This window comes from Glycine max, chromosome 15, assembly GCF_000004515.6.
Source record: "Glycine max cultivar Williams 82 chromosome 15, Glycine_max_v4.0, whole genome shotgun sequence".
NCBI classification, from domain to species: Eukaryota; Viridiplantae; Streptophyta; class Magnoliopsida; order Fabales; family Fabaceae; genus Glycine; species Glycine max.
Window position 1 is genome coordinate 11296317 of NC_038251.2, and position 18805 is coordinate 11315121.

At 30.3% G+C, this 18805-nt stretch overlaps 2 protein-coding genes across 9 annotated transcripts; both read right to left on the reverse strand.

The window, feature by feature from the left end:
• Positions 1-1436: 1436 nt before the first annotated feature.
• On the reverse strand, positions 1437-4552 carry LOC100791713 (uncharacterized WD repeat-containing protein C2A9.03). 5 transcript variants are annotated; one of them, XM_014767531.3, is made up of 10 exons: positions 4280-4552; positions 3836-3912; positions 3557-3727; positions 3367-3459; positions 3161-3298; positions 2954-3067; positions 2665-2759; positions 2465-2567; positions 2313-2399; positions 1437-1947 (listed from the first exon to the last, which is right to left on the reverse strand). In XM_014767531.3, the coding sequence occupies exons 2-10, from the start codon at positions 3872-3874 to the stop codon at positions 1531-1533; spliced, it is 1257 nt and encodes a 418-aa protein (XP_014623017.1). In that variant the 5' UTR covers positions 3875-3912; positions 4280-4552; the 3' UTR covers positions 1437-1530. The 5 variants fall into 5 exon arrangements, with proteins under 5 accessions (XP_014623017.1, XP_006597693.1, XP_040865954.1 ...); XM_006597630.4 differs by having other exon boundaries at positions 3836-3915; positions 4280-4551; XM_041010020.1 differs by having other exon boundaries at positions 3836-3915; positions 4421-4492.
• Positions 4553-10489: 5937 nt separating this feature from the next.
• Positions 10490-13544, reverse strand: LOC100812252 (probable WRKY transcription factor 48). Of its 4 annotated transcripts, XM_041010023.1 has the most exons (5): positions 12844-13467; positions 12054-12197; positions 11275-11520; positions 11097-11180; positions 10490-10936 (listed from the first exon to the last, which is right to left on the reverse strand). In XM_041010023.1, exons 1-4 carry the CDS (start codon positions 13317-13319, stop codon positions 11138-11140), a joined length of 909 nt encoding a protein of 302 aa, XP_040865957.1. In that variant the 5' UTR covers positions 13320-13467; the 3' UTR covers positions 10490-10936; positions 11097-11137. The 4 variants fall into 4 exon arrangements, with proteins under 4 accessions (XP_040865957.1, XP_003547354.2, XP_025981424.1 ...); XM_003547306.5 differs by having other exon boundaries at positions 10492-10936; positions 11097-11520; positions 12844-13468; XM_041010022.1 differs by lacking the exon at positions 10490-10936 and having other exon boundaries at positions 10989-11180.
• Positions 13545-18805: the final 5261 nt, after the last annotated feature.

Below are 18805 nucleotides of genomic sequence, written 5' to 3' on the forward strand. Positions count from 1 at the left end.
ATTTCCCTGCCCCAAAAATATGGTTCAATTCATAGTCATGCTGACTCTTCCCTCATTGTTTTTTGTTATTATTAAGATGAGATATTTCATTTATCTAATTATTTAGAGTCATCTTTTTAGTTTACTTCCATGCATACGTATCAAAATCATACCACATATTCATATTAATGTTGTATCTTACTTATCTTGGTATTGATATTGTCAAAGTTTAATGCTCAATCTTGATGGAAGATGTCTTTTTATTTTCGGAGATAACAAGAAGGAAATTTATGTTTTACTGTCCATAATATCAAACCTTGAATCCATCCTTAACAAAGACTACACAACATAAGACGGAGCAGAAACACTGAACAGAGACAATGCATAACAGACTGTTTCATCAATCTGAACATAAGATGATCCTTAGTCTGATCAATAGACGATTCACATCAGATCAAGTAGATTTTGACTCACAGACAACACTCATTATGAAAACAGGAAGGAATCCAGTTGATTATAGTATGCCTCCAAAACTGTTTGATATATTTCAGTATTTCACTTGTAACTGAAAACTCAAGATTTTCAGGTGAATTTAGTTGATTGGCTCAAGATGGTCAGTAACAGAAATCCTGATTGGGATCCGAAGTCCCCGTGAAACCAACTTAAAAGGCACTAAAATGAGCTTGTCTTATAGCCTTAGTCCTCGTAGACCCTAATGCACACAAGCCACTTAAAATGAGGCATGTGATACACATGTAACTTGCGCGGGTTCATACAATTCAACCAATGATGCAGTGACACATTATCTCGACCGAGTCGATAATTAGTCCTATTTTTAAAACTATGGAAACATATAATAATAATTTGTGTTGAAGTAGGGAACTGATATAACTTATTGTGCAAGTTTAACATATTTGTAGGCATTGAATGTAATATGTACACTGAAAAACTAAAATACAAACTGCTTCTCCTTAGAGTGCAAAGGAGAAAGACATCAAGTTATGGAGTAAGATAATACAACTTATTGTGCAGGTTTAGCATAAAATGGGATCATTTTTATTTTCATTTTATCATAAAATATCTCTCAATTCACTCTGTTTTCATTTTATTTTATATATGCATTAACTTTAATTTCACTTTAACAGTCATACAAGATATTTTATATATATAATGCATGTAGTGGCTATGCAAGTTCTATAATAATTTATTGGAGGCGGTTATATCAGTCAAAAGAGAGATAATAATCGTAATGCTTCTCACAACCATGTTAAGTCTGATTTGATGGTAGCTATTACTCTTGAAGTATAAATTTGATTCACCATTGGTGAATTTTTGCATTTAATAACATAGTGATATTTTAAAAATAATTTGAAATTCAAATCTTTAGCTTAAATTAATCTATTATTTACTTTCATGCTAAATTCCTAGCCAGTGTACTCTTTTAAACTCAAGACTAGTTTTTCCAGCATTTGAACACAATATCATCTTAATTACTCAAACAACCTATGAATGGCAATAGAGATAGTGTGGGTTTGGAATTCAGAATTCGTGTCAAGGCATAGAATCTAGGTAGTAGTACTCGTGTCTGCGTCGGTTGTACAATAAAAGGGTTGGAAAAGTAAACATGGAGACACTGATAAAAAGATATTCTGTGTCAGGACTAAAACATAATCCAGAGACATATCCAAAAAAATTGATCTCCTGCTCTCTCTTGAAGTCAGCCCCTACATCATACACATGCACAAAATCTTGCTTTTCACTCATTGCCATAAAGCGTCCATCAGATGTGAAACTTATTGAAGAAATAGTGCTGACGTTGCCCCCAAGAGCAAAAACAGATTTTGACAAATTTCGAGCATCCCAAATGCGACATGTTCTATCTCTGTTTCCAGTAGCAAATCTGTGTCCATCAGGATGCCATGCAGACGAACATGAGTAACCAAAATGTCCACCAAAATATTGGATGATCTACACGTACAGACAAACAAGATTTAAATTAGAGTTTACTACTTATTCTTCAAATATTTATTATCTCAAACTCATTTTTAAATGGAAAATTGAAGATAAACAAATAGCCTTCGACTCAAGGATAAAACAACTAAAGTCTCAATTTTCATCCTACCAATATCAGTCTTTTGTTTAAAGTAAAAACAAAAAGTCTCTCTCAATTTTTGTTTTAGGTGCTACCTTCTGTTGGACCGGCTATGCACATAGCCGCCAGTGAATGCTATGATTAAGACTATGGCAAAATATCATTTAACAGAACATGTATTATCTCACATTACAAGATGCAATACAAACAGGAATTTATAAGACAGATAAACATAAAATACCAATCCTGTTTGAGAATCCACTAGTGTCCCTTCCGGCTTGTCTCCAACAACTACGAGTTGTCGTCCATCTGGGCTTGATGAAGCATGCTGCAGCCACGAATTCAAATTATCATAGTGCTTGTTAAAATACTAAAAGTAAACATTATACTTACCCTCACGGGCCATGGAAATTCAAAATGTGAAAACTGAAATGTCTCTACATCAAAGATTCTGACACTACCCTCTTCATATGAAACCATGAAATGAATAACTTCACTGCCAAATTTATTAATTGTTAGTAAGCAGTCACACAAGGTTCGTGACTCACTTTTGCAACAACTTAAAAAAAATAAAGGAAAGAATAAACAGAGACCTGGTGAGAGTGGGACACTTATAAATCTCAATAGCATTTATCATTCTTGGATCATCTGATCTGAAACAAAAACTGATCCCGGGACGATCCAAGTGCTGCAAGACACACACACACATATATACGTGTTTTTGTTCAGTAACAAGAAAATTTTGCACCATATGATGATTTGGAAAATAAAAAATAAATTAATAAAACTATGGCTGTCTTCACTTGTTTCCATTTATTTAATCAAGTTGAAAGTGTATACTAAAACATAAATTTAGTGTTTAAAAGCAGAGATGAAATTTACCTTGCAAATCAGTTGTCCTTCATTGCCTCCAACAATCAACAACTTATGGCCTACAGCCATTGCATCAATCCGCCGTGTCTCAGTCAATCCTTCCATGAAGGCTCCAGGATGTTCCTATTAGCAATACACATTATTATCTTTTTTGTTAATTTTTTTCAGGTAATGCTTTCAACAACGAAACACTGCAAAAATTGTTATATATATTACCTCAGACGGAGCAACGTGCCCTTCCAAATCCAAGATTTCAGTGTTCGTGGATGTTAATGCATTCCAGTGACAAATTTGGGTACCTGCAGAGAGATATAAATCATGCTTTGACGTGGACCAAAGCCTACCAGCATAATCCTGCCAATGACAAAAATAGTGTTACAAATAACATTTACATTCGCACATAATTAAAAGTAAAGAATTACCGCGAGTGCCCAATCTTGTATTGTTGGCATTAAACAATTATTGTATTGATAAAAATTATAAAACTCCCCTCCTTTTACTGTTGATTGACATTCCTGCATATAAATAAGAGGATGATTAAATTAAAAGTAAAACTTCAAATTAAAGATTAACAAGGGTTGGAATCCTCTAAGAAAAAGAAAAACATATTACCTGCTTGGCCTGTTTAATTGATAAGTGTTCTTCAGGTCCATTCAGGAGACTTTCTGACCTATGTTGTCTAAATGTCTCACGACTTCTATAATTCGATGTTTCTGTTTCCCATGTTATACCTTGGATGTCCTTTCCACTCCTAGTTTCTTTAGCAGTGGTGTTTTCGCTATCCTATTTTTTCCAGGGACAGAAACACACGTAATTAAGGAAATATCAAGTTAAATGAATACAATTACAATACAATACAATACTAATGCTATAACAAATAGTAAATAATACCTCTATCAGGAATGAAATAGTTTCATAATCGTTATCCATTTCAGGCTCGTGGTCCTTTGAGAGATTTTCTCCCGATGCTGCTGTTGAAGAAAAAATAGTAAACAATACCGCTATCAGAATGGTTTATTTTAAAGGAACCACCATCATTTTTGAGTGGGAAAGATCCTAGAGGAAAAAAGAAAACAAAGGAAGAGAGAACAGAGGGTGCGGTGCTTTTAGATTTTAAAACAAAATTGAACAAAAAGCATGTTAATCAACTCTGATTGTTAACAGAACAAGCAGAAGCAGAAACATCTATGGTGCATAACAAGGACTATTTCATTGACAAAATAAAATACCAACATACATATAGTTAGCAACTCTTATACAGCAACTATAAATATTGTGCATAAGCATGCAGAAACAAGGAATAAAAAAAAAATGTTCATGACTAAGTTCAGAAACCTCAAAATGCAGTAGAGCCAAAGAAAACACTCAAAAGCAGTGCATGTGTCCGCATCACCAATATGTTCCTTAGGTAGCCTATTTATTATTATTGGAGAAGGAAGGGGCATCATTGGCGTGGGAATGAGAGAAAGATGAGACCTTTGAGCATAGTCTAACGGCCTCTGACATTTCTACACAAGACGACGAATTATAGACGAATCACTAATCTTTACAAGAGAACTAGGCCAGCCACCTTCTTATTCACTCTCAACAATGTTTTTCTATTCATAAAATTTAGACTTTGATTAAGATGATGAAACTCAATTCCACTCATTGATTTAGACAATTCTTTTATTCTTAATTTTATCATTAATAATGTAGTTACTATTTTATTTAATTTGATGCATCTATCCTTTTGTCTCATGCCATCTGTGAAAAGCTAAAACTCCATTCATGTCATTCATGATACAGGGAACACAAATTTATATATTCTTTTATCACACATCCTTTGTTGTATTTTTTAATAATATATTTATTTTATCCATTCAAGGTCTTACAGGTATATATTTTTAAATCTTTTTACAACATTCTCTTAATATTTTATAAAAATAAATTAATAAAAGTATATTTATTATTTTAAGTATAAAACATACTTAATATTTTAAAAGAAGTGTATGACTTAAAAGTAAAATATTTTAAGAGAAGAGTAGTTGCATAATTTTTATATGCTTTACGTTTTATGGTTTTAAAAGCAGATTTTTTTAAGTTAATGGGAATTTGTCCTTAAGACAATGGAATGGGCCAATTAAGTTCTTAAAGAATGGAATTTTTAAGCTAAATATTTTTTTAAAAAAAAAAAGAAAAAAGAAAAGGCTCTCTAACTCAAACACTTCTAGAATGACTTATTTAAAATAAATTAACTAATTTGTAAACTGCATAATTTTCTCAGCAACCACATATTTCATGTGCTTGAATATTTTTATTTAAGCTATTTTGATATGCTTAAAAAACTCAATGAAGTCAGTGCAAGTTCTATTTTTTGTTTTATTTTATCTCAAATGATTTTGGGTCATGTTATGGACCGGGAGGAACAAGCTCGAGCATGACCCAAATTCTGTGAGTTTCCGTAAGCCCTGGGAAGAGGTCAAGAGATTGTGTTCCATGTATTTCTCTGCTGATAGACAATTCTCTCCGATTTCTATTGCCAGGATATATTAGGTGTTTGTGAATTCTCTCCGATTTCTGTTTGAATACGGATGGCTCTGTGAAAGGGGCCAACAGTTCATGATTTATGATCATCCTCCTGTTTTGTTTTTTTTATTTCAGCTGTTAATTTCTGATTGTATGAGGGTTTCTACCCCCAGAATTGTTGCTGGTTAGTTTTGGACTCAGGCCCTTTAAATTCCAAAAAAAAATAAAATTGAGAACATGATATTTTCAAGTTTATATTCTGGAAAATCCTTTATGATACCTTAAAACAAACTACCCTTATATTTTTTTTTTCTAGGTACATCACATAGAGATAATATTTCAAATAAATGTATTAATATAATGTAAGAGTAAAAGTATAGTAGAATAGAATGAATTAATATTTTTAATAAAAGAACATTAATATCTACATGTAAAATTATTGGTATTTATATTACTGAATAAAAATATATCACTTAAGAATTAAACATTTTAGATAAAATCACATTGATATTATTTTAATTCTAACTACCCAAAATATTTTGCAATGTACGGGCCACATAGGAGTTGTTACTTAAAAGCAAAAGTAAATAAGATAACACTAGATAAAAGTTATAGTATGCTCCGGCATCACATTGATTCCGATAATTTTTAACATGACACTTTATTAACTCTTTTTGTAACTTGAAAGTAGGGTATTAATTTGTCCGGTACAAATTAGTTATAATCCTGAAGCATAAAATAATCTCTGGTGTATGATGGTGTGATCAAGGAGAACTGAGGATGAAGATGTTTGCAGAATAAAGAACGCGATCTTGGGCAGCGGTTCGATGGTTGTTGGTGTGCTTGCAGAAATATCTGAGTTGTTTAAGCAAGCAACAACCCAGCACTTGAGCGAGCAACAAGAACAACCAATTAATGGTCCTTTTGATCTTAGTGCACGCAAGGAGTGGCTCCACGCCATTTTGGAAACACTGGATGCATCCAATAGTATGCATGCTAGCTGTCTTTTATCTCCTCAAGATACTATTGGGTGCTGCCAATACGTGATTGATCTGTGACTTGGAGATGTGATTAACCTATGAAGCACCGATATCTCAATCTTTTATCGTGTTGGGTGTCCGACACGCGTCCGTGTCAGTGTTCGACACCGACACAACACTCATACTACGTTTTATATTTTCATGTTGGTGTCCGTGCTTCATGGTGATTAACACATTAACATTGAAACACCCACTGCCCAAATATTTTCATGCGCATAACATAAATGAAACTGACTATCCCCTTAAATCTCATAGTGTGTTGGGAATAACTAATTGCATGCACAAGAGATACATAAACTTTCTCCATTCCAAGACTCAACGCATCACGTGTCCAAAATCAGGTAACTAAACTCCAAACTTCCAATACATATTGATATGCTTGAGCACATATAGGTGGAGTTTTTACCTATTTTCTCTGCATGTACCATATAACTGCAGTTGCTCAGGTTTACTATTTTTGAAAAAAACATAATCATGTTTTCACGTTTTTTATGATCAACATTCGGCTTCTCAGGTTTCAATCAAATATATTAAATTTGTAAATCAAGCAATTCAACATAAATGATTAATAAGTTAAAATTGATTTTTTGGATAATATCTGAATAATTTCGATCATTTGTAAAAATAATTTTTGATAAGAGGATTTTAATATTTAATTAAAAAATCATTTCTTTCTCCTATCACAATTTAATATTACTTTTATCTTTTTCACTCCATATTGATTTTTCATCTCCCAACAAAAGTTGTCATTAAAGAGAAGAGAGAAAAAAGAGATTTTTTTTTAAAAAAAATTACATATTAAATTATTATAATGTCCTTTAAAAATTATTTTAAATAACAAATATTAATTTTTGTCTTAAACATTTTGCTGTTTATGGCTGATGCATATTAAGCCCCTCTCCCACACATATGTATGTATTGTATATTTTTAAAATTTGGATCCAATGCTTCCAATTCAGAATCATTTGGGTTGTCTACAAATGACAAGACGCGTCCTATCCTTTCTCGATTCGTTTTTTCTTTAAGCATCAAACTAATTGCCATCAATTCAACTTGGATTACATGAAGATACGACTTTTCTGGTAGCTGACTTTCGAGCATAGAGAACACAAAGCTTATAAATTATAATGGCTGGAAAGTTTGAGAATACTAGAAAAGTCACACCCCAAAATCCAAATGACCTTTTTTGGGTATCATTTTTATGAAAAAAAATCTGTGATTTTAAGCTGAGAATATTCACTTGCAGGGTGCAGCATGGTGGAAAATTGGCCTGAAAGCGCTTCATCGAGTTATTCACCTAATTTTAACCCTCTCTCTCTCTCTCTCTCTAATTTCTCTATTGTATTTCTTCTAGTTGATATGCTTTTGTTCGTTCTACCAGGACTTCTTGAACTTGCATGCCAATTAGGGAGGAATCATAGAACTATATAGTAATTCAAAATTTTGCATTCCACCAAACTTCCCTCCATTAATTTGAGGTGGGTACTGTTCGTGTAATGCTTTACTTAAGTTTTTGTTAGTATATATCAACTATCTTGTCAATCCAACTTTCTAATAAGAATGGATCATAAATAGAAAGAGAAAGAGAGAAAAAGTTTTGGTATATATAACTTTCCACAAAACCTTGTCATTAACTCGCAAAAATTTCAAACCCATATCTTCGTCCTTCTAAGTTCCAGCTTGTCACGAGAACTTAACTTTTTGCCATTGCTTTTTCTCCATACTCCTAAGTACTAACAAGTTTACAGCTTTCGTATATAACCTAAATTCAAATAATACCTATCTTGATTCTCTCTCGTTTTTTTAATGTGCATACATGTCTTGAATTATTGATTGATTCCCTGTGTACGTGCCTGGATGGTGCAGTACTGCGGCTAAATTATTATCCACCCATTCATCGCATCATAGTCATTTTCTTAATTTGTTTTCATTTAAAAAATTGAAAACAACTCCACTCCAATTAATGTTTGAATACTTTTTTTATTTTGAATTTTGAAAAATTATACTCTAAATTAAAATCAAAATAATAAAGAAAGTAAAGCCTATTACTATCATGTTTAATGTTTTAAAATGTGAACCGCATGTGATGTAGCCTCAACGTCTTAGTTGCGGCGGCACGTTAGGTCATGATTGTGCACATCAAATTAATCGTTATGTTAATTTATCATGAGATAAATATATTTTTTTTGAAAGGAGATAAATATATTTTATTATTGCTCAACAATAATGAATAAATCATCGAACACTTGTGGGTTTTCAATTCAAGCCAAAGAGTCCGCCAAAGATAAGCATTTATGGCCAACTGATGCCGAGCAACAGAATCTCTCTGACAGAAAATTGATATATAAGTCTGTTATTTGAACCAGCATCAATTATTCACGGCGCCCTAACCATTACTCTTACAACTATGTACTAAACTTTATAAGAAAATTACAAATAATTATTATTTTTTTGATAAAATCTATCACTTTTCATGGAAATTTCTTATTTTTTATTTTTATTTTACAAGGATGGGTGGAACATCAACTAACTATCCTAAACTAGAGGGTATCAATTAGGTTGGTCCGACACATTTAAGCTAATAGACTATGGGATGAGTAAAATGGCAGTCAACCCAAATCAAGCTAAGTAGTCGAATTATTGATTTTGATTGGTTCTTTCAAATGGCTTGTTGAATATTTATCGGGTGTAAAATTCAGTTGTATTTTGTTAGTGAGAATTTGGATTTGATTTTTACATAATTCATGCTTAAGAAGGAACAAATAATTTTTAAGTGTGACGTAATTTTAAACTGATAATTAATCTCATGATACCCCAAAGAATCAAAACTTATCAAAATATCTTAAAGTTTCATCAAAGAAATCAAATTTCTTAATTATGGTCATTACAAAAAAAATATTATTTAGTTTGCCTTTATTTTTTAAAGTATTAGCGTATATATAAAAAATTATTTAAAAAAATTATTTAAAAAAATTATTCAACTAATTTGTACATAAATTTACTTGAAAATTAAATATTAATTAATACTTGAAATAAATAAGTATTTAAGAAAAAAAAAATTATAATAGTTATTTATGATATTAATTTTCGAACTTCTGAGTCAGGAACCCATTGCAAGCATGCATGCCCCCATGAGGTGGAACCAAATCGAGCAAAAACATATTATTCTAGTTTTATTGGCTCAACTCACATTTTATCGGCTATTTAATTTGCGCAGCTTTTTTACATTTTCTAACATAAACTATACAATAATAAAGATAAACGAATTAATGTAAAAACTATATATCTTCATCTTAAATTAAGTTCCCTTTTCTCCTTTATACCAGTTACTTAACCATATTCTTTATAGTAGTCTATCTACCTTTGTGTCATGTAGAAAACTAGCGGTAAAACTATTTTGCCCGTGCCTAGGCTCTTTCTCTTTGCTTGGTTGTGTATTGTGAGAAGCGTGAGCATTAAAGTGTACTAAAGTTATTGAAGCTTGGGAAGTATAGTGAATTAGTGATTAGGACTTAGGAGAATGGCTTCAACTAGAATTACAACTTTATTGGTAGAGCATATATATGTATCTTGGCATAGACAGCAACATCTCGCACTATCCATCTTTAGCTATCAATAAGAAATGATTTATGCACTAAGCTATTTTCGTCCCAGGAAACACATATCATCATTGAATGGCTCCATCTTTTTATGTAAGCTTGTAGCTAGGGAGAAGACTGATGATAGTAAAAGCCATCGTACATAAAGCTAAATGGTACTGCTCAAAAAATAATGTCACAACTTTTTCCACAACTCGTGCATTCATTGTTTTTAAGTTATGGGCCAATTATAAGATTCTTTCATGGTATATACAAAGTTTTTATCAACTTTCTTTAAATTCTTAACCTTCTCTCATATCTTTAGTCAGTCCCCAGCCATCCCTAATCAAATAACTAAAGGATCAAATTCCAAACATACCTATTCCTTCACATACCTAACCTGATCTTCTTTATGAGTTTGAAAGGGAATTAGATTCAGCTGCCTCTAAAATGTGTCATGCACCATAAGTAGATTCACAAATTAAGTGAAAACCCTAATGTTGCATGACCAAATTAAAGCATTGCTTTTTCTACGTGAATATTTAATCCTGTCAAACAAACTAAAGAATACAGAGACGAGATGACATGAGAAAAGATTGAAACAGCAAATGTCTGAACATCCAACAAATCTCTAGTTAATTACAAAGAATATCCCATAAAAAATAATAATTAAATTAACAAAATCAGAAACCTCCATAATAAGCTACAAGGGCAATAGTCATTTTAAAAGTTAACCTCCAAAAAGGTTTCATATGAACTCAAATCTAGCCGAGGTAGTTTTCTCCACATTAACCCTCTAAAACAGAAATCAAAACCCCTCAGACGCAACACCAATCGAGTTAGAGAGCATTACAAACCATACCAAGCTGCAGTGAATACAGAGACAATAATAAAACCAATTAATAGTAATTAGTAATATTATCATTTATCAATTTCCCCAACCCAATAAATATAAACATGACCAAAATTCGTCAAATATTAATTAATCTCCCATGGTTCAATTCAATCCTTCTCCTCCTTCCTCACCTGAGTTGGCACAATAATGTCCTGAAGAAGCCCATTGTCCCTCAACAAAGCCTCATGCCCAAAACCATGACGGTTCGCGTGATCCTGAACAAATCCACCAAACGACGTCGTGTTCATGTAGTTACTAGTACTACTGGAGCTAACAACATTCAAAGGAGGGGTGGTGGAGTTATTATACATCAAAGCCGAAGATTGTGCTTGCTGGTGGTGCTGATGTGGCAGCATAAAGTGTGAGGGACCAAACGAACCGGCGTATCCGAAGCTGCTGGGTTCGGACACAAAGCCGAAGCTAGCCCGTGCCGAAGCAGGGCACGGGTGCCTGTGCTGCCCTTCGTAGGTTGTAACAACGATGGAAGGGTCGTCGGAGGAACGCTCCACGCGCTTCTTAACGCCGCAACCCGCGCTGGTGCAACGGTAGTAGCTCCTACACGGTGGCGTGGCACGACCGTTTGCGTGTCCCGCAAGAAAAAAATAATAATTTAGAAAATGAAGAATTAGTGGGAAAACTCTATTGCTATTTTGTCAACTAGACCGTTCACTAGCTACAAGGGAAGAGGGAGCCATGGATAGAGATAGAAAGAAAAAGACAAAGAATTAAGAATGAATAATATTGAAAAAGATAAATATTCAAATTCTTCTTTGATAACAAATTATGTATAATAAGTTAGCTTTATTCTTAAATTTAGGTGAAATCATTTTATTATTAAGTTATAATATTTAAAGAACAATTTAATAATAAATATATTTTAAAAAAATAATTTGATACAAAATTATAAAATTTATAGATAATTTGATATTAAATTATCTATTAGACAAAATTATTATATTTTTATAAAGAATTAAATTTAAAATTTTCTTTTATCAATAATCAAATTGTGAATCTTTCATACTTTCCTCAACATTTAGTTATTTGGCTTATTGTAAAATGAAAAAAATGAAATGACAGTGATATGCAACCTGGGATAAGGGCTGTTCTTCACAGCTTTTTGGCCGTACTTGCGCCACTTATAACCATCGTCTAGGTGATCAACCTCGCTCTTTGTCATGAACGCAAATCTCGGTTCTCTTTGCTTCTTTTGGTTCTTCTTCTTCGGTTTCAGCCTGTTAGATTACAAAATTTGTTCATAATTAAACAGTAGTCAACACCTCCCTCTCAAATAACGGTATTATTGTCAATAATAAGAAATGGGAAAAAAAAAAAAAACAAAAACAGAGTCGACACTAACAACGATAAAAGCAGCGGGAGCCACATTTTAACTTCACTGATCAGAGAACAGAAACTGCCTCATGAATTTCCCGAAGCTGACGTATATCTCTCACTTTCCTTTTTACTTTGTCATATATTAAGGCAATGAATAGCATAGAGAAAATTAAATAAAAGAAAATTTTCAATTGGAGAAAAGAAATACCGATAATTATAATCTACTAAACTGTATATTCACACATCTTTTTCGTATTTTCATCTACTTTCACATAATTTTTATATTAAAAAAATTATTATATAAAAATAATTTATTATATTTTCACAATTTCAATGAACTCTCTTTTTTATGCTCTTGTTATTATCTCCTACACCTAAAACTGCTTCTTTTTTTATTATTTATCAAAATTGAAGTTTCATTCTAATAATTTTCGTAAAACTTTAATCTTGAATGAAGAAGCAGGTAATGAATTGCATCTAAGTTTTTTGAAAGAAAAAAAAAACAACAAAACTGTATACTTGTCATTTTCCTTACTCAACACTTACTGTTTCTTAGTCTTGTCTTGATCTTGGTCATCTCCTCTGCCTCCATTACCACCTTCTTCCTCTGCTTCTGCTTCTTCTTGGTCATTCCCAGGTTTCAAACTCTGTTCGGCGTTGTTATTGACCGTAGCCTCATTCGACGACGACGAAATCGACGACAAATTAGGCGACGCAGCCGGCGTGTTCAACACCTCGGAGGAGTCTGGGACGTTGGAGCTCGCCGGAGACGGCGCAGGGCGGTATCCGCCGCCGGGAAGGCAATCGAATAACGGCGCGTTGTAGTCCTGCACGCCGAGCAGGTCAATGAAGGAAGAAGAAGACGAAGGCATCATCATGACGTCGAAGATGGTGGGTGGTACTTGGAAAGGGAAAGTCATCATCAAGTTGTTGTTGTTGGGAATCTCATCGGAAAATGGCATGGTGGTGGATGATGAGTTGTTGGGGTGCGCTACTTCCTCTTCTCTTTTCTCCTCCGCCATTGGTTGGGCTATATATCAACAACGCAAAGCGTGGCACATATTCTTCGCTATTTTTTTTTCCCTTTATATTTATGTTTTGAGATCTTGCTTTTGTGCTCCGAACTCAGAAGGTAGTGTGCCTCTAAATTCTACCACTTGTTATTACAAAAGATATAAAAATAGACAGAAAGGAAGAGAGAGAGAAGGATAGTTTGGGGATTAGGAGCTTACCCTCTCTATAGATTCAAATGTTAGTTTTCTTAACTGAGTGTTATCATAACTAGTAGTATTAATTTTTTTATTGAAAATTTAAATTTATTGATGTTTTCTTGATTGAATAATTAATAATATTAATTAAAGACATTAAATGTTTCTTTAAAAAGCACTAAAATTCAAAAAATAGTTAAATGATTTTTATTTATAAATGGAACTAGTTCGATTGGTCAATCTAATCGAAAACCGGTCTATTAATTTGTCTATTGACTCTAAAAACTTATTTCATTTTAAAATTGGTCAAAACTAATTATGAATCAATATTCCTAAAAATATTTTTTAATTTTAAAATTTCATATAAAATGTTATAAAAAATAAAAATACATATTTAATAAAGATTAAATTTAGAGCATAAAAAATTAATATAGTATTATTGGTAGCAATTTTTTATTACATGTATATGGATATATTATGTAAAAGCATTAAATACATTTATTAAATATTTTAAACTATTTTTAAAATTAAATATTAAATGTTTTTATATAATTAATGTTTTTAATAAATACTTTAATTTTATGGTGTATTAATTACTTACAATAAATTATTTCTTATATAACTATTAATATTTGCTCTGAGTACATCATTTTTAGACATAACCAATAAAAATTTTACAACTAATAAAATAAATAAAAAATCTGAACTTCAAACTTAAAAATTTTGTATATCAATTTTTACTGTGACAGTTAAACTAAAAAAAATCATACTTTAATAATTTTTATTGAATAACTGTATCTCAAAGTCTATCGGTTCAATGTTCTTATCATATAGATTAATCCTACAACATTTTATATTAATCTAAAATTGTTTGAAGCTTTATATATATATATATATATATATATATATATATAAATTAATGTAATTTATAATTTTAAATTATATAAAAACTATTATTTAATTTTTTTTCATGACCATAGTATTAGTATTAGTATGAAATTGTCTCCGTCAAAAGCGTAACTAACTATTATTTAATTATATGCTTATAATTATTAAATTTTGATACAAACAATCAATGTAAATATATAGTTGTTTTTCTTCAATTATTAGATCGATAAAAAAACATATTTTATACAAATATATTGATAATATAATAAGTTATTTTTTGATAAATTTTTCAATAAATACTTATAAAAAAGAAACAAGAAGATAAAATGAATTAAACTAAAATAAAACAAACTTTTTAACAAGTTAAATGGGAAAAATTTTAAAAATTAATTTGTATAAATTAATTTTAACTGAATAAACCTAATCATTTTTTTCTTCTTAACCTATAACTATAACTATTTATTGAGAATTTTTTTTCAAATAAGGTCATAATTGACATAACTTATAGGTGATTCAATCCATCCTCATTTATGTGTATGTGGAAATATTCTAAATTTTTTTATGTTGGAGTAAATGAAACAATCCCTGATTATGAAGTTTTTGGAACAAATCTTTATTAAAAGCTAAAAACCATGCATTGTGTGGCCAAAAAGTAGCCCATATGTGTGTGTAAGAAAGAGAGATAATATCCATTGACGCCAGATCAATCATAAATCTAGTAGAAGTACTTGATAGATTGTTAGCTTTGCTCAGTTTGCCTTTTTGAATTGATAATTAAAAATAATTTGGAAATGAACTTTCTTCACTTCAGTGCAGATTATGGTGACATAACACCCTTGCTTAGTGACAATAAGTTAAAATTGCTCTATCTCCTGATGGGAGTTGAATTCTGGGGTTTGGATCTCTCCATTTTCGTTTCTTTTCATTTTTTTATTAAGCTTTTGAGATAATAAATGTTATCTTTGATAAAGTGTGTATTAATATTTCCATTTTATTTATTATCTGAAAAGGTTGAGAAATGGAATAAATGATGAGAAAAGAAAATGGAGAAGATACATTTCCCTCCATAGTGAAAAGAAAGAAGAGTGTTGGCTTGAAAAAAGAAATTAGGCCAGAAGAGAAAGGAAATAAACAAACTAACAAGGTAAGGGCTCATGCAGGGTGATATGAAAGGGGATTAAGAAAATCACACTCATGACCTGAACCATTTTCTAATTTTTGTTTTTATTTGTTTAGTTGGAGTGTTATAAATCATAAGACTAATTTGTATTAACAATTCAAATTTTTGTGCCCGCGCGTCTTTTTTCATTTATTTAGAAATTAGTTTAAGTCTTTAGAAGATACTTCTAGAATCAATTGACCCTCCCTCTCTTTTCTTTCTCTACACACACATAGATATAGAGTGGGGATTAAGTTATTTTAGCAATAATTCTTTAAATATATTTCCTCCCGTCCTATGTATAAAAAATAAATATCTAATTTATTAAGATCAATAAAAACAGTCAAATTAGTTAATTTTAATTTATATATTATCATGAATTTAAATTTTATTTTAAAAATACTCACAAAATTAATCAGTTTAGTAGGTGGTTATATATAATGAGACTATTCATAATCCAAGAAGTAATTTTTTAACCATTGAAAATAAATTATATTGTTAATAGATCAATAAATACATCATCTTTCATGAAAAATTAGTGATATATCATCAATCAATAGACTTTTACTAAATCAAGAGTATAAAAGAAAACTAGCAACTAATACATTTGAAAGTAGTCATATAATTTATTATACTTGAAAAAATACTGTTGTTTGCTTCTTATATAAAAGATTGAAGATATTATTAAGTTTCAATGATTCAATTATTAAATATTTTGTTATTATCTGAAATACATATTAAATTTTGATAAATTGAAAAATCATAGTTAGGAAATATTATAGTTAATAATTACTTACATTTTAAAAAGGTATGCTATAAAATATATTAAATTAATTTAATTAAGCATATCAACTACTTTTAAAATCTTGTAAAAAAATTTAGATTTGGCTGTTCAATAAGAATTTTTAATTTATAATACTTGAATTATCAAAGTTCAACACTTCCTTCAATTTCGGATATAAGCAACAAAAAAATATTTTGTTGATCTCAAATATAAATAAATTTAAACTAATTTTATGTTATTTAATGACATCATTATTAAACTGCTCTTTATTTAATTGAAGTTTTATTTTCAATGATTCTCTTCTATTCTTGATATAAAATTTTAAGAAATGAAAAAGAACAAAAAAATTATTTTTAAATGAAATCAATACAATTGAATGATATTAACTAAATATTGAAATTAGCATAATTAATTTTTTTTTATTATTATTTGAGACCAAATGAAGTATATACACAAGAGAAGAATCCTAACAACACTCTTTGTAAAACACTCATTCCATTATTGACTATTGAGTGAATTTTATCCAAAAACATAAATTTTAGTGAGTCTTATTTTTAAATTAACATTCGATCATCTCTCTTTAAAATAATTTTGCTACTAAAAAAGAAGTTAATTATCAATCTTTTGGAGCATTAGTGTTGAAATTTTGTGGATATAAAAAACATCATTGAGAGAATAGACCCCACCATATATGATCTTCTATGGCTATGTTGGAGAGAGAAATATTGGTTTGAACTAATATGACCTAAATAGTTTTGCAGTTGAACCACTATTTATTCCATTTTTTTAATGCAATTTTTAATGAAAATACAAAAAAATGACACACCCAAAAATCAAATTCATGACCTGGAAATTGTTGAATGGATCAATTAACTACCAAATCACCATGATTAATTAGTAAATTTATCACATAAATAATATATATTTTATATTTTGTTATTTATACTAGTTTGTGCTATTAAACTACTAACTCAATGATTTAACCAATGACTCATCAACCTAGTAACTTGATCTAATTGACAACTAATCTAGTTTTCAAACCACTACATTGAATACTCACACTTATAATATATTCACAATTCTCTCTTCCTATTTTTGTTTGTCCCCAAAATATTAGAAGAATTTGAAGAGGAGAAAATATAATTTTTACTTTTAAATTGTATCCACTAAATTATCCACAAATCTTATATTACATATAATCTTCTCTCATGTTTATAAAAATATAATAGTATATTACCCAATTTTTGCCTCCCTTTACAAACTAAAAAAATAAAAATCCTATCATATACTACCTTCCTTTTAAACCAAACCAAATCTTTCGACTTTAATGCAAATATATGTTTTATTAATACTAATATCAGAACAAAGTTTTAAGATGTATATAAATGTGTGTGTGTGTCAATAATACATTATTTTGACGCGTTGAGTTGATTGTTTTCTGAAAAATTTGTTATTACAAATATATTTTATTAAAATTGATGTATTTAATTTGAAGCAATAAAAGTTCACCACTGGGTCGATTTAGCATACAAAATTATGCAATGAAGTTATGTATTTGGCTCCTACGTGTCAAATCAACGGCTGTTTTGTCTTAAACGAGAGGAATTGAAAGCACATGTACTTTACGCGGTTTTGGTATATTCTCTGATTATTGCTTCTAAGCCACGCTCTTGCAATTTTGTACCCCAAAAAAGGAAAAGCTTAAATCTAGAACTGTATATATATGATCTCCCATGCACACTCCAACCACAGCGTTGCTATGTGTTCTTCCTTTACTTTCCTTCGCCAGTGCCTTCCTGTTCTCTCTCTTTACTTATTTTGTGGTTTGTTTAATTGTTTTTATCTTATTTTCCTTCCAGCTACCATTCCTTGCATTTTTATTCATTCCGTTCCATCAATGCTCTTTCAACATCACCACTATTTTAATTGCACGACGGTGATTCTCTTTGTTTCTTTTAAATTGTGAATCGTGTGAATATATATATATATATATATATATATATATATATATATATTATATGTTGTGACTTGTTGGGATAATATGAGACAATGAAGCGATTATTTAGCATGTCTTTCATCTATTCCTATGTTTTTCCCTTTATATATATAGAAAAAAATCTTTATTAATGTAGCAATTCTTATTTTTTTTTCCTGTGTTTAATTAGATCAGTTTATAATAATTAACAAATTTAAATATACATATAACTGAAAGCAAAGATCAACTTATATAAAATTATTATATGTTTTGAGTTTGAGTCTTAGATATTAAATTATATTAAGTACTCAAAGGAAGGTCTTTTAACCCATAATAATTCTATTAGGCTCTCAGAGTATGATTTGTTTCTTGTGAAAAATATCTATTTTTTAAAAAAATAAGTAAATATAAGCATAACTTATTTTATAAGCATTCACCATTTGTATTTAAAGTCCTTCTAGATTGATGGATTGATTTCTTAACAGCTATAACTT